The sequence below is a fragment of the Geotrypetes seraphini genome, chromosome 2 (genome assembly GCF_902459505.1).
Source record: "Geotrypetes seraphini chromosome 2, aGeoSer1.1, whole genome shotgun sequence".
Taxonomy (NCBI): Eukaryota; Metazoa; Chordata; class Amphibia; order Gymnophiona; family Dermophiidae; genus Geotrypetes; species Geotrypetes seraphini.
The window spans coordinates 64,943,420-64,959,529 of record NC_047085.1 but is presented as its reverse complement, the minus strand read 5'-3'; the positions used below and the strand labels follow the sequence as shown (position 1 = coordinate 64,959,529).

General features: G+C 38.9%; 1 protein-coding gene across 8 annotated transcripts in view; it reads right to left on the bottom strand.

Moving 5' to 3' along the window:
- Positions 1-16,110, bottom strand: part of UBR5 (ubiquitin protein ligase E3 component n-recognin 5) — a 1,080,924-nt gene that overhangs the window by 105,613 nt on the left and 959,201 nt on the right. For all 8 annotated transcript variants that reach the window (XM_033933084.1, XM_033933089.1, XM_033933086.1 and 5 more), the window contains one exon: positions 2,437-2,521. In XM_033933084.1, coding sequence (XP_033788975.1) covers positions 2,437-2,521 — 85 coding nt within the window. The remainder of the gene's footprint in view (positions 1-2,436; positions 2,522-16,110) is intronic.

The window sequence follows — 16,110 nt, the reverse complement described above, 5'->3', positions numbered from 1 at the left end:
TGTACTGTTCCCTCGGATTTTTGCAGCCCAAATGCATGACCTAGCATTTCTTAGCAGTTAAGAGTCTTAAACCCAAAATATGTGTTGATTGGCGAATAAGATTGTTTTCACTGCTTTTAGGAAGGGCATTAAGCTGTTTATTGCTCTGATGAAAAGAGGGAGCTGATTCCATAATTTACTCATAGTACAGGAATATGATAGTTTCTGCGCCATTTCCAAGTGGAGATGGTTTGCTGGTGGAATGCATAGCAGGAATTCCTGTTGGGATTGAAGCGGCCCTTGTTAGATGGTAAATGAGAAGCTTTTGCATCATATAGTGGGGGGTCATGCCATGGAATCACTTGAAGGCTATCACCAACAGTTTGAAGATAGCTTGCTTCTTTATTGCTTTACAGGAAGTAGGTGGGATTTGGGGTAATTTATCACAAACCCTAGTGGTTCCTACACCTGAAATTCTTCAGCTTGTTCATGAGCGAGACAGCTTGCAAGAGATAATGCACTGCACACTAAAGATTTCAAATAAATGCTTGTGTAGAGCTGATAAGACTGGATCGGGAAATAAGCATCAAGGCTTGAAAAGTCTTTCTCCCAAATGAATCCAAAGTTCTGGCCCCTCCACTTGGGAAGCATGAATCCTAGCATTTTTGGCTTGTTTGAGAGTGATTCTACCAATAGACAGTGATGAGGAAGCCTTTGGGATATGATACTGCACATCTATCTTAGGTGAAACCTGCATGGAGAGGGGAGATTCCTAGTCAGTGTGTCCTTAAGGATAGGGTCCCCTTCATTGGGAGGAAACTCATAGTCCAAAACTTCCAATATCTCGGCCCTAGGCTCCTCCTTCACTTCCAACTTAAATGGGATGGCTGAAACCATTTCCCTAACAAAACTGGTTAGAAAGACACTCAGGTGGGGACTTACTTCTCTTTTGAGGTGTTGAAGGGTCAGAAGAGATGATTCATCCTCCAAGTAATGTGGATCCTTATCTGAGTTCCATGAGCAGTCCCAGTCCCAGTCCTCTTCCAGGTCTGAATGTATGGAGGAGGCCTCAGCTTGCTTTGGCTCAGTAGGACAATGCCCATGCCTTGAAGGGAATTGAGGTACAGTCCTACAAATTGGACGCCAGGGAAGCATCCTCTCTTGACAGTGAAGGCGGTGCTGCATATGTCCATGCTGATGCCATTACCCCTCAAAGGTCTCAACACGGGACTCAATGTTCAGGCTCTTGATGAGATTCAGGAAGAAGAAAGGGCAGAGCCTCAATTGCCTGAGTGGGTTGTAGTATCTGCACTTGCTCCTCCCTGAATATAGCTTGGTACCACTGATCGGAGGTAGGCATCAGTAAAGGCTGGGGAGCCGGTAGAGGGATAGCCTGAGAAGGCAGTGCCAAATTGGAAGTGGGGGACCTGTCTACCACTACAGAGGAGGAACGATCATCTTGATGCTGATGATTCTTAAATATTGGATCCTCTGATGTTCTAATTCTCCTGACATCATGCACTGAGAAGGACTGATGCTTGTGCTTCTGGGGCTTTCTCCAATATTCAGCATCACGATCCTTCAGTGCCAATGAGGATAACTTCAAACCCGTACTCATTCTTGGTGTCAGGTCCACAGCAGACTGGTCCTGGGGCCAACTAACAGCACCTGATGTCAAGTGAGGTGGAGACCCCCCTCAATGCCGATGCACTTCCAGTGTTTCCCGATGCCTGGGTAGCCATTGATGTCAATGGTCCCGATTCCAGTCAATGGACTGGGATCCGAAGAGTCAAATAGCTTCTCTTCTCTGTGCTCTCTGTGTTCTTAACAGCATTCGTAAACAGAAAGAACAACTATTAGGGTTATGGGTAGGTCCAAGGCACCTGGAAGAACCAACTGTATGGGTCTGTTACCATGAATACCTAATTACATTGGGCGCATCTCTTAAAATCCTCAATTGTTAATCAAAAAAAGGAGCACACTTAAATCAAGACTCCAGCCCAAATTTAGGCATTACCACCACAAAAAAATTTAAAGAAACTTAAAAGGGCTGCAAAAACTAAAAAGATACAAGAGAGAGATACTGTTAAATAAAATTAAAAATAAAGAAAAAAAAAAGACCCTTTCGGAAGGCACAAATGTGCACATGGAAAAGTCTGAGGCACAAGAACACCCAAAAACATCCTCTCAGTTCCACAGAAAAACGAAGCTGACGGATTGTGCTTGCGTGTCGGGTGGGAAGGCATTACACATGTGCGGTACAGCACTATTAAAAGTTTCTACATTATAATTGCTAGTTAGCTCTGTGCTGGGCTCCGCCAGATGACATCATCCAATTATGAGAACAGAAGGCCTACTCGTTCTTTGAGAATGCAGTCACATTATGAAAAAAAGTATTTCCTTCAATATTATGATCTGTACAAATTCACATGACCATACACAGATAAGGGAACTTACTTTTCTGCCCAGCAGTACTTTGATTACATGCCTATTTAACGTGATAGGACATAGTTCATTCTGTAGCAAGCATAAACCAAGAATTCTGTAAAAAAAAAGAAGTTATGTTTAAAAGGAGAGTATAGCAATCTGTTTAAATTTACAAGAAAACTCTATAATTACATCTCTGGCAAGAATATACAGAATACTGATGGGTCTTCTATTGTGTGGAAGAATAGTACTTGGAATTTCCCCATGTGCAACCAACCCTTTAATAACTGCTTATGAGACAACAGCTTATGAGACAACAGTCTTGAATAATATTGAGAAACTAGAAAAGTGTGAAACTGTTTTTCAATATGACAAACAATAAAAAATTAGCTCTAGATATCTTACAAAATGACCAATCTATAGTCATTCAACAGGTAGACAAGGGTGGTGCGGTAATAGTCTAGAATAAGACAGATTACATATCAGAAATTAATAGATAATTATAAGTGACAACTGTTTTTCAATATGACAAACAATAAAAAATTAGCTCTAGATATCTTACAAAATAACCAATCTATAGTCATTCAACAGGTAGACAAGGGTGGTGCGGTAATAGTCTTGAATAAGACAGATTACATATCAGAATTTAATAGACAATTATACGTGACAACACTTTTTATCAAAAAATAAAGATCCTACAAAGGAGATTCAGACTACCGTATTTTTCGCTTCATAAGATGCACTTGACCATAAGACGCACCCTAGATTTAGAGAAGGAAAACAAGAAAAAAACATTCTGAACCAAATTCTCCCTACCAGGCTCTGCCCCCAACCCCACACTCCTTGCCAAGCTCTGCCCCTCCCTCCCTGCCAGACTCTGTACCCTGTCCCTCCACTCTGGTGGTCTAGTGGTAGGCCAGGACAGGGCAGACAGGGCACCCCATACCTTTTTTAAATTGTGCGGGCCCCCCCCATACCTGGCTTTAATCGCAGCAGGTACCTGGGTTTTTATTTTTGTTATTTTTAATTAAAAATGGTTGCCCCATACTGTTAACAGTATTTTCAGAATACAAAGAATTAAAAAATGCAAAACACTACGCAACACAGAAAATTTTAAAACCTTAAAAAAAATATTTTAAAAAACCACCTACAACCAATCCAATGCAGCAAACCATCCTTTTCATGGTGAGAATGGCATTTGCTCAAGTACTCCATTAGATCATGCCACTTTTCAACCCCCCCCCCAAAAAAAAACAACCCATCAGGTGCCCCTGCTAACAAGATCAATATTTTAAAATCATTCTGCACGCCTTCCCTTTCACCTTCAAAACAAATGAACAAAAAATTTGTCTGATTTCAATGCTAATTCCACCTGACCCCCATCCCTTTTATAGTTTATAGTCATGAAAAATATTCCAATTCTTGCAATTGGAACAATAAGCATTTTACAAAGCTAACGCAAAGGCAAAGAAAATTAACATTTAATCACTCTTTCTTGCTCCAACACAGAGTAATGACTGTTGAAGGCCAACATGAATAATGCATGGGCCTATTCTACTCTTTTGGTTTGGGGGATAGAGGGAAAAGAGTAGAATGGGCCCATGCATTATTCATGTTGGCCTATACCTGGTTTTAATCGCGGCAGGGCACCCCCCCATACCTGGTTTTAATCATGGCTGGATGGTCGCGGCAGCGAGAGGCAAACAAGGCAGGTGTGAGCTTTTTGCGTGCCTGCCTGGTCCTGCGCCGCTGCCTGAATGGCACAGCAGGCCCAGGACTCCCAATGGTGTGAGAGGGATCCACGCCAAAATAACCGCCATCTCAGGGTCAGTTGCCTCCAATGAGGCTGATCCACTGCCTATGTGTTGCACTGGTTGTTGTCCTCTGTTACACTTGTCTCTGGCTCCATCAGCTGCAGGTGCCGGCTGCAACACTGAGCAGAGGGAGAGGCTGGCGGCAGCAACACAAAGACTGCACTCACGCTGGTATACTGGGCATCCTAATAAGCTGCCGCCTCTGCTGACCCACACCCTCCAAGCTCTTCACAATGCACTGCTTTCACCCTGGCAAGCAGAACATCACTGATCTCCATCACCTTAGCACACCTCCCAACTCCTTGCTGCCTTGTTCGCCGCTCTGCCACTCACTGCCGCAGCCGTCCAGCGAGGGAAGCACTGCGATTAAAAACAGGTACGGTAAGTTCTCATGCTTACTTGATATTGCAAAAAGTGGTGGTTTCCTTACAGATAAAGAACTGAGTTTTTTTTTAAGATTTCTTCCCCTAGGATTCCTGTTATCTATGTTTTGCCTAAGATACACAAATCTCTCTCCTACTGTTAGACCCATTGTTATGGTGACTGGTTCGCTTCTTGAACCTCTTTCAGTACTGGCTGATACATTTTTGAGACCCTTTATACCATCCATCCCTTCTTATGTATGTGACTCAGAAGAAATTCATATTAATGATGATATCTGGCTAGTTACTATGGACACTGAATCTCTTTATACGAACATTCCGCAGCTAGAGGCCACTGAAATTATTAGGAATAATGAAAAGAAAAAGCAATTTGAGGATACTAACACAATTCCTTAGAGTTAGCCAGCATTGCTTTACAGAACAATTATTTTTATTTTGAAGGTAATTTTTTACAAACAAACCAAAGGCACTTAAATAGGTGCTACAATGGCCACATCTATCACAAACCTTTATGTTGCATAATTCAAAAACAAATTTTTACAGCACCATGCATTTCTACATATTGTTTTATGGCATCATTATATAGACCAGAAGACAGAGAAAGGGAGTCCAAAAATGCAACAAAAAAACCCACAACACCCACAAAGGTGAAACTCCCTCCAGAATTGGGATAAAAAAATGTACTTTATTTCACAATGTATGATCAAGATGTATGAACAAACACTGACAGTGTTTTGGCTCTTGCCTGCCTCAGGGGTCTATGATAAAAATAAAAATATATCATATAAGAGAACATCGTAAATACATATAAAACATTATTAAATAACAAAAAATAATAAAAATATTTACAAATCAAAATCAATCATAAATGCAAACAAAGCATCATAAACTGACATCTTTGCATATCGATGTTATCTCATGAAACTTCTAAACATGTAAAAATATACATAAAAATATATCCTAATCTGAGATCATCTTTGCATATCAATGTTATTATGTCTTAAAACTTCAAAACACATTAACAAAAATATAATTTCAAATAATTATTTTAAATAAACCCCCCCTCTTGTGTTTTATCTGGAAATCGGCTGAGGTGTCTTACCACCATCTCCTTAACTCCAGCTCAAATAACTCACACTATACCACTACACCAATACATCAAACCCAACATAGGTCTCTTAAATGTACGCTCCATTAAAAATAAACATCATTTAATACATGATTTAATTCTTCAACATAACCTACATATTTTCTGTCTGGCCAAGATTTGGCTAACTCAAGGCGAAGAGGCTTATATCAACCAAGCCTGCCCAAACAACTATAAAGCAAAATTCCAATGCCGCCCAAATAAAAAAGGAGGAGGCCTAGCCGTGATTTATCACTCTTCTATTCCCTTTCAACTTGACCCTCTTTCATCATACAACATTTATCCAGTGGAAACTTTCCAATTTTCTATTTAAAAAAAACCTCCTTCTCTCTTAATTTCCTTCTCATTTATCTTCCCCCTCCAGTTACAAAACCTTCTCTAACTGCTATCATGTCTGTAATTATGGATTTCAGTATTTCCCACCCTAGCCCTATAATCCTCGGAGACTTTAATATACACTTCAATTTCCCTAATCACCCTAACACATTGGAACTTCTAACCTTTTAATTTCAGATCTCTCCCTGACTCCACTACTCTCATCTCCCACTCATTCTGCAGGACATACTACTGACATGATACTTAGCCCAACCACAATTAGCCATATCTTTCAAAATTTCCAAACTTACTCCCTCCCATGGTCAGATCACGTTCTTATCAATTTTCAACTAAATTCTCTTACTCAATCATCTACTACTTCACAGAGCACTTATATTTCTAGAGATCTCAATAAGATTACAGCCTCCGCCATTCAAAATCCTGTGGCATACTCTTTCCGATCAGGAACAATGAAACAATGAAAGGAAAAATCTTTATTAAATCGTGCCCAGTAAAAATGGAATCAAAAATATAACTACTTGGAGTAACTATAGACAAAAATTTAACTTTTCATGACCAGATAAGCCCTGTCGTAAAAACCTGTTTCTACAAACTTCGACTTATCCATTCCCTAACTTCAATTCTCGAAACTAATGCTATCACAACCCTTGTTCACTCATTAGTCATTTCTCATTTAGACTACTTCAATTATCTATATAATGGAATTCCTCATAAAGAATTACATCGTCTGCAGCTCATCCAAAATATAGCAATCAAACTTATTCATCAGGTAGGGAAATATAATCATGTTACTCCTCTTCTGAAAGAAGCCCACTGGCTACCCATTACGGTACACACCATATCACTTATAAAATCTTAATGCTGGTCTTTAAAATCAAACTTTCCCGTCTTCCATCTTTTCTCGATAAAATCATCATTCTTCTTTGCCCTTCTCAGACACTTAGATCAGCAGACCAGAATCTATTGACCATCCCTTCCATCAAAGAATTCTACTACACTAGGAAAACTAACTTCTCCATAGTTGCTCCAACTTTATAGAATTCCGTCTCAAAAATTTCCTCAACAAATTTAAAACTAAACTAAAAATGCTCTTATTTCAAGATGCATATCACAGCCCTTAAATACTTCCTCTCCAACAGCTAGTAAAACTTATCATCAACCGCTTTCAAGAAGCGATCCCCACTCCTGATGTATCCCCCTTTCCCTGTTCTTTTATTTTGTTTTTAATGATGTATTTATTGACTCCCCCTTCCCCTCTTTACCCTCAAGTCTAAGTTTGTATTTGTAAATTGTCCTTAATGTTCACTCTTCCCCCTCTTATAATTATTTTGTGTCTGTATATATATATATATATATATATATATATTTTTTTTTTACCTTTAAATTTTTTAGCATTGTAAACCACATCGATGGTCGGTATATTAAAACTAATAAAACTTAAAACTATATTAATCACTGATTTATACTAATTTTGATAAATTGAATCCCTCCAGATTATAGCAATCTTTATTTTTGTTAGTGCAATAAATTAATTAGAATAAATTTTGAAGATTGTAATAATTTTTTGATGTTACTTAAATAAAAATCAGATTGATTTAATAGACATTTGATATCAAATAAGTATCACACAATAAAACAATGCAAGAGTATTTAGAAAAGTAAATGAAGATTTATTACCCCATTTTTAAGAACATATGATATCTACAAAAAAAATAAGTCTCTTAAAGTAGTAATTCTCATAGTAATTTAAAAATGTAAGGTGTTCAAAATAAGACATTTTGTTGAGCAATCAGGTATTGCAAATAATGAAAAATGATTATTGACCTCTTATACTTTTCATTTTTGAAGGCTCCAATTACATGATTATAATTATGTTGAAAATTATGTTGAAAATCATGGTTAAAATTATGATTGTAATTAAGCTCATTATAACTGAGAAAGGTACAAATTATGAAGATATTGCAATGAAGAATTAGATGTGCATAAGATAAATGGTTTTATTTTATTGCATTTATTTTAGGTTTTTATTACATTTGGATGAATTATTTTAAAGAGAACAAAGGTACATTTCTCAAAGCATTTTAAAGAATATATGCACATTTCCACACATTCATGTGTTTTGAAGTTTTAAGACATAACATTGATATGCAAAGATGATCACAGATTGACATTTTTTATGTATATTTCCACACGTTTAGAAGTTTTATGAGATAACATCAATATGCAAAGATGATCTCAGTTTATGATCTCAGCTTTATTTGCATTTATGATTGATTTTTTGCTATTTAATAATGTTTTATATGTATTTATGATGTTCTGTTATATGATATATTTTTCTGTTCATCATAGACCCCTGAGGCAGGCAAGAGCCAAAGTACTCTCAGTGTTGAGCCATACGTCTTGATTATACATTGTGAAATAAAGTACATTTTTTATCCCAGTTCTGGAGGCAGTTTCACTTTTGTTGTGTTTTTTTTGTTGCAAGTTTGTTGTCTGTTTCTCCTCTCTAGGTATATGCTCAGTGTTTTTAGCACTTGTAGTTTATAATTAAGCACTCCTTTGCAATTTATAACTTAGCTTGCATTTTCACCTGATCACCTTTTTGCTAGTCCACTGGCCATCTTGTGCTCTTTAATACTTTTCTGCATCTGCATTTTGCTTACAATTGGCATATTTGGTTTACCTTTTATTTATGTATGGTCCTGTTTTATATGCATGGCTCTATATATTCATGATTTCCCTATTCATGAATTGTTTGATTTTATATATTATCTATTCTGTTCTATGTAAATATTCAAATGTCTAACTATTTTAGTATTTGATTTTATTGTTATATATGTTGGTTTTATTTAGTTATGATTTTATTTGCAGTTTTGCCTCTGACGCAGCCCTCAGACAGAATGTGCCATGTCAGGCACATTTGACATTAAATTTATTTTTTCTCCATATACTTGTTTGGTCTGCTCTTTGTTCTACATTTGGAACTTGAGGACAGTGCTGAGCAGAATTTTAAGGTCTGTATCCTGCACATGATGAGATGGTTCAGAAAGGCTGGAGTGAGCTTCAATGGCAACTCCAGTAGTTGGAACCTAAGGTACCGAATTTTGGAAGTATCTCCAGTGGTTGGAGTCTAGGGATAGTTCCGGGCGGACTTCAAAGGCCTATGACCCAGTAATATCAAAGAAAAAAAGATGATTTAATTTAATCATGAATTTATGGTGAATGTAACTATAGGGCAGACTGCATGGACCATTCAGCTCTTTAACTGCCATCATTTACTATGTTACTATGTCAGAAGCTCTCAGGCGACCTTTGAGGGGAGGAATGCTAGCATTTGCCTAACACTTGGTAAGCCAAAGTATCCTTACGTGGCCAGTGTGTGGCCAAGAGCCCGAATGACCGGCTGTGATCATATGATCAGAAGACCAGAGGGACCCAAGCTGTCCGTCCAACAGTGAGTTGGAGCCATTGATGAGTAGGTGGCCCAGAATGCAGCAGCCAAAGTTATTTTTGGAAGTTCACATTACAAGCATGTTACACCTATATTGAAACAGACCATTTGGAGCAGCTGTACTCCACCTAAGCTGCCCGACCTGACTTTGGACTAGGACTGGGGAGCTGGGTATGGGAGATCATTCTGCCCCCCCCCCCCCACCCAGGAGACATAGCAGTGCTGGCCAAGAGTGTACAGTGAATCAGGAGACCATTCAGAGCAGCTCTTTTCTATCTGAGCTACCTGAACGAACTTTGGCAAGAAGAAAAGTGGGGAAGGAACTGTACATGTCAACCTTGGCTGAAAGTAAGTTTACTGAATACAAATATCTATTAAAATATGGTACAATCAAAATGTCCTTGGATTCCTTCCAGACCCGACATGGTCCGTGTTTCAGCTTCAAAAACGGAAGCCTACCTTAGGGATGTCTATGATGATCTAAAAGATACATAATAAACAAAAAAAAGAGGCACTGGATATGTCAAGACTGACCTTGCACTTTAAGGATTCACCATTGAACTTTGGTACAAACTATTAATAAAGTATTTGTAACTGCAGGTCGGTGTTGACATCGCCAATGCCTCTTTCTTTGTTTGTTCAGCTTTACCCTGAGGCTTGGTACCTTCTTTTCTTTTTTTCTCCTAAAAGATACATATGCATTATACAAATGAGGCTAAACGTAAAAATAAAATGATGTGTATACATATAAAAATAAAATGCAACTGAGGATGTATACAAATGAAATCTAAAATTTAAAATATCGAATCTCAAAAAAGTTGAATAATCCAAAAATAAACAGGAAAAACATGCACAATGAACTGCAAAATATCAATATTAAAAACACATAATAAAAGGATAGCATAAAACATATAATAAATGATGTAATTCCAAACATACCCAGTAGATGGTGCTTGAACATTTAACTTCCAAAAGGCTAAATAATAGAAAACAAAAATATGTATATACCTTTTAATATTAAGAGATTTGAAACCAATGTGAGGTCGCTGTCATGATGATAATGAGCAGCTCAGAAGATTACAGGTGCCTAGAAAAGGGGAGCTGGGTAAGAAAAAGTGCCTAAAAGGGAAAACAGATCACGTACCATAAAATCAGTAAATAAATGACAAAGAAACAATAAACCCCAATGGTTCACCGCGGAGTTCTCGCACCTCATTAAGGAGAAGAAAAAAACGTTTCTCTCCTACAAGCGCACGGAGAAAAGAGAGGCAAAGGTAGAATATAGGACCAGGTCTACAGCGGTCAAAATGGCAGTTAGGGAGGCAAAACTTCGAGTGGAAGAAATTCTGGCAAAAAACATTAAAAAGGGGGACAAATCCTTCTTCAGGTATATTAGTGACAGAAAAAGGAACACAGGCGGGATAGTACGCCTTAGAAGACCGGACGGAAGTTACATGGAAGCAGATTCCGATAAAGCCGAACTACTGAATGAATACTTCTGCTCAGTCTTCACCTGTGAGGCACCGGGACACGGTTCGCATTTGAAGGCAACACAAAGCACAGAAGACCCGTTTCAGAATTTTGAGTTCACACTAGGTGAAGTTTACAGTGAACTGGCAAGACTCAAGGTGAACAAAGCCATGGGACCAGACAATTTGCACCCAAGAGTGCTCAGAGAATTGAGCGATGTCCTGGCGAAACCGTTGGCTGAGCTATTCAATCTCTCCCTAAGTAAGGGGAAAGTTCCCCTGGACTGGAAATTAGCTAATGTCGTTCCTCTGCATAAAAAGGGTTGCAGGGCAGAGGCTGCGAATTATAGACCGGTGAGTCTCACATTAATAGTGTGCAAACTCATGGAAACACTAATTAAAAGCAAATTGGACACGATCTTGAATGAAGGGAATCTTCGGGATCCCAGTCAGCATGGATTCACCAAGGATAGGTCCTGCCAATCCAATCTCATCAGCTTCTTTGACTGGGTAACAAGAAAGTTGGACTTGGGAGAGTCTTTGGACGTCGTGTACCTGGACTTCAGTAAAGCTTTTGACAGTGTCCCACTGCAGGCTGGTAAGCAAGATGGAATCGATGGGGTTAGGAGAGACACTAACAGCATGGGTCAATGATTGGCTGAGTGGCAGACTTCAGAGGGTGGTGGTTAATGGTACCCTCTCTAAAACATTGGAGGTGACCAGTGGAATGCCGCAGGGCTCGGTCCTGGGTCCACTCCTTTTCAACATATTCATAGGGGATCTGACTCAAGGGCTTCAAGGTAAAATAACACTATTCGCCGATGACGTCAAACTATGTAATATAGTAATAATAATAATAATAATTTATTTCTTATATACCGCTATACCTTGAAGTTCGAAGCGGTTTAAGAGAATGCAGTTTACAGAATTATATGGCGCAGGACCTGCTTACATTGGAAAGTTGGTCCTCAACCTGGCAGCTAGGCTTCAATGCTAAGAAATGTAAGGTCATGCACCTCGGAAGCTGAAATCCATGCAGGACGTACTTCTTGAACGGAGAAACTTTAACTAGGACTTCAGCAGAACGAGATTTAGGAGTAATCATCAGTGCAGACATGAAAACTGCCAATCAAGTGGAAAAGGCTTCATCTAAGGCAAGGCAGATATTGGGTTGTATCAATAGAAGTTTCGTCAGCCAAAAGCCTGAAGTCATAATGCCGTTGTACAGGGCCATGGTGAGACCTCATCTGGAGTACTGTGTGCAATTCTGGAGGCCACATTACAGTAAAGATGTGCGCAGAGTTGAATCGGTTCAGTGGACGGCCACCAGGATGATCTCGGGCCTCAAGGGTCTCTCGTACGAAGAGAGACTGAACAAATTGCAGCTCTACACTCTCGAGGAACGTAGGGAGAGGGGAGACATGATCGAAACATTTAAGTACCTCATGGGACGTGTCGAAGTGGAAGATGATATTTTCTTTCTCAAGGGACCCTCGGCCACAAGAGGGCACCGCTCAAACTCAGGGGCGGAAAATTTCATGGCGACACCAGAAAGTATTTCTTTACAGAGAGAGTGGTTGATCATTGGAACAAGCTTCCAGTGCAGGTGATCGAGGCAGACAGCGTGCCAGACTTTGAGAATAAATGGGATACCCATGTGGGATCCCTACAAGGGTTAAGATAAGGAAATTGGGTCATTAGGGCATAGACAGGGGGTGGGTAAGCAGAGTGGGCAGATTTGATGGGCTGTAGCCCTTTTCTGCCGTCATCTTCTATGTTTCTATGTACCAAAAAAACGCTGTAGGGTACGTACAAAAGAATTATAAATTAAATATGGGAGATCTATTAAAGATGCTATGGGAAAAGGAAAATTGGAAAGAAATCCACACCAAAGATCATTACAATCTCAAAGGCTTCTTCGTGGATGGAGGTTTCATTCAATGACCTAAAAAAACCCTTCATAATAATTATATAGCATGTTCAAATTGCTATCTTCTTTAAATTTTTCTCTTAATAATTTTACTACTCAAAGTTTTTCAATGTTAATGTGTCCCCAAGTGAAATACTAATAATATTTTCTCAAAAGTATATTCATGTGCAAAAAAAATAAATTAGTGGCTTCAGTGGCATTTTTACCAGATAAAATGTGGATTTTGAAAACGTTCTTTAACAAACAGACAATGAATTTTGGGGCTTTAAGATCCAGATATTCCCAGATGTTTCTTGAGATACACAAAGGCAAAGACGGCAGTTTTTGCTTTTGAAACCAGGAGTTACTCTTATTGGAGATTTTTTATTTGAGATATCCGTGCAAATGTAGTGTGAGATATCGATCCTTGAAATATGTATTCTTTGAACCTTCTCATCAAACTGCTTTCTGACCATGAAGCGCCTTGAAGGAGTTTGAAATTTAGAGCTCTTAGAATGATTTTTATTATCTGGGAATTAGGTGTCAGATGATATAATTTGCTTTATTTTTTCTAGATAAATCTAGTAATATCTTAATAAATTCTGCTCTATGTAATCTTAGACCCAAATGGTAGACTTGAGATGGATTAGTCTCTTTTATTTATTTATATTCTTTTTTTTCCCTTTGATATGTACTAGACCACATCATTCTTTTCTGTACAAGATTTTTGCTTGATATGATGAATGAAACTTGATAAATAAATAAGAAAAAAAGAAAGACACCTTCCAACTCAAATGTAGAAGGAAAAACTGAGGAGATGGGGCACAGCTCAGAGATGCAGATAGTGGAGCTGAGCAAAAAAGGTAAATTATATCTTCTACAAATTCACAAGTAAAGAATAACCCACTGGTTCAAGACTCAAATGCCTTTTGCATTAGAAACAAGGAATAATGAAGAGTTGGTTCTCCACGTTGGACAATGTCTGAAATTTGCAGCTATGTCTGCTGAGGTGCGAGAGACTATATCTAAACATCAAAGGTGGTACACACCATATGCTTTCTAGTCTCTAGTAAATCATTGGTCAGGTGTTAAGAATTCAGATGTTCTAATGTTATATATTGTTCAAAAGATTACATTTTTTGGATGAGTAATTTCAAAGAAAATATCATATGGAAATTATAATGTAAAATGTTGTTAGCCAGCATGTTCTGACCTCTCTGCCTGGTAGAGTACTTGCTTACGTTCTAGAACTGTTGTTCACTTTAAGGCAGACTCTATGATCAAGGACTGGTGGTGTAACTGTAGTCTGTCGAAGCCTGGGCAATACTGGATTCTGTAAAGAGTATCCAATTTCCATGGAGTCACTGGAACAGAAAGTGAAAATTCCCAGTTTTGAATAAGGCTTCCTTCATAAGACTGTGGAGAGGAACCTTTATGCAGTCCTTAGGCCAATCTTTGTAGTTGAGAGCATCTATGATTTCTGCTCGAGGTTCTGACTCAAATTCCATATTAATTGGAAGCACCTGTCCCATCTGTATGATAAACTTTGTAAATGACAGACTTTCTGGAGGTGGAGGAGATGATCAGAAGAAATCGTTTAGGACTCATCTGCAGACAAGTTGCTAGAAGAGCATGGTGACAGGTCTGAAGCATACTCCTTGATATTAGCCCTTGCAGTTGTAGATCATCAAGGTGAATGTCGAGGAGAGCGTTGAGATGAGTTGTTCCTTGGAAGATAGATATCTCCTTGACTTAGTTGCTCAATGTCAATGTGTCTGAGATTGATGCCTTGACAGAGTTTGAAGGCGATTCTTGGACTTGGGTATGTTGATGCAGGAGCTTGTACAGAGTGCAACTGCCATGCTAGTTCCATCTGAAACAGTGCACTACACTGTTCTTGCAGAGTTGGCACCGGTTCCAATATTAATAAAGGTACATTAGATGCTGATTGCATTGGATGTTGAACTATTGGGGATGCCTCAGAGGAGACAACAGCTGAAGACATGGTGATCTTGCATCAGTAAATTGACACTTAATATTGCATCGAGGGTGATGACATTTGAGACAATGCCAATGCATTCTTGCATGGGGAGACATATTTATGCTTCCTAGCTTTAATTTATTTATTTAATTTGATTTCTATCCCATCCTCCTGGGAGCTCAGAATGGGTTACAAGCTAACAGTCACAGTATGTTACATTGGACAGTACGTTTGGCAATACAATACACTACAATACAATACAGTAACATAATGACAATGCTTATGAGGCTCTCCCGACAATGATGAAGAGGTGGAATGGATCGTCAATACAGTCAGTGCCCAATAGAACAGTAGTTCGAGGTTGAGCATCAGAGTCTCCAGCCATAGTCAATGTATGCAATGTTGACCCAAAAAGCTTCTCAAATTGCAGCTTCCTGGCTTTAAGTTGACTTCTTCTGCAGACAAGACCAGAGCGAGCAGAAAATGTCTCGATGGTAAGGACCTAGGCAATTAAGCGGTTCTGTATCCGAGATGGTCCTGTGGTATTGAGTTCACAGCTTGAAGCTGCTAGGAGCTTCGACATTGTTGGAAAAACCACCGACGTGAGGTCAAAGGACTCTATGGTCCAGGGAGACTGAGTAGAATGGATACCAAAAAAACCAGCAATATTTACAAGTTTGATGCACTTAGAGAGACTTAAAGACAAATCTGATCAATTTCTTTGACTGGGTGACCAGAGAATTGGATAGAGGGAGTGCGCTAGATATGGTATATTTAGATTTTAGCAAAGCCTTTGACAGTGTTCCACACAGATGTCTAATAAATAAACTGAGTGCCCTCTGGATGGGTCCCAAAGTCACAGGATGGATCAAAAACTGGATGAGTGGAAGGCAATAGAGGATAGTGATCAATGGAGATTGCTCTGAGGAAAGGGATGTTACCAGTAATGTGCTTCAAGGTTCTGTTCTTGGGCTTGTTCTTTTTAACATTTTTAGAAACAATATTGCTTAAGGGATGTCGGGTAAGATTTGCCTCTTTGCAGATGATACCAAAGCCTGCAATAGAGCAGACACGCTGGATGGTGTGAATAACATGAAGAAAGACCTGGCGAAGCTTGAAGAATGGTCTGAAATTTGGCAGCTAAAATTTAATGATAAGAAATGCAAGGTCATGCATTTGAGTTGAAAAACCCAAGAGAATAGTACAGTTTAGGG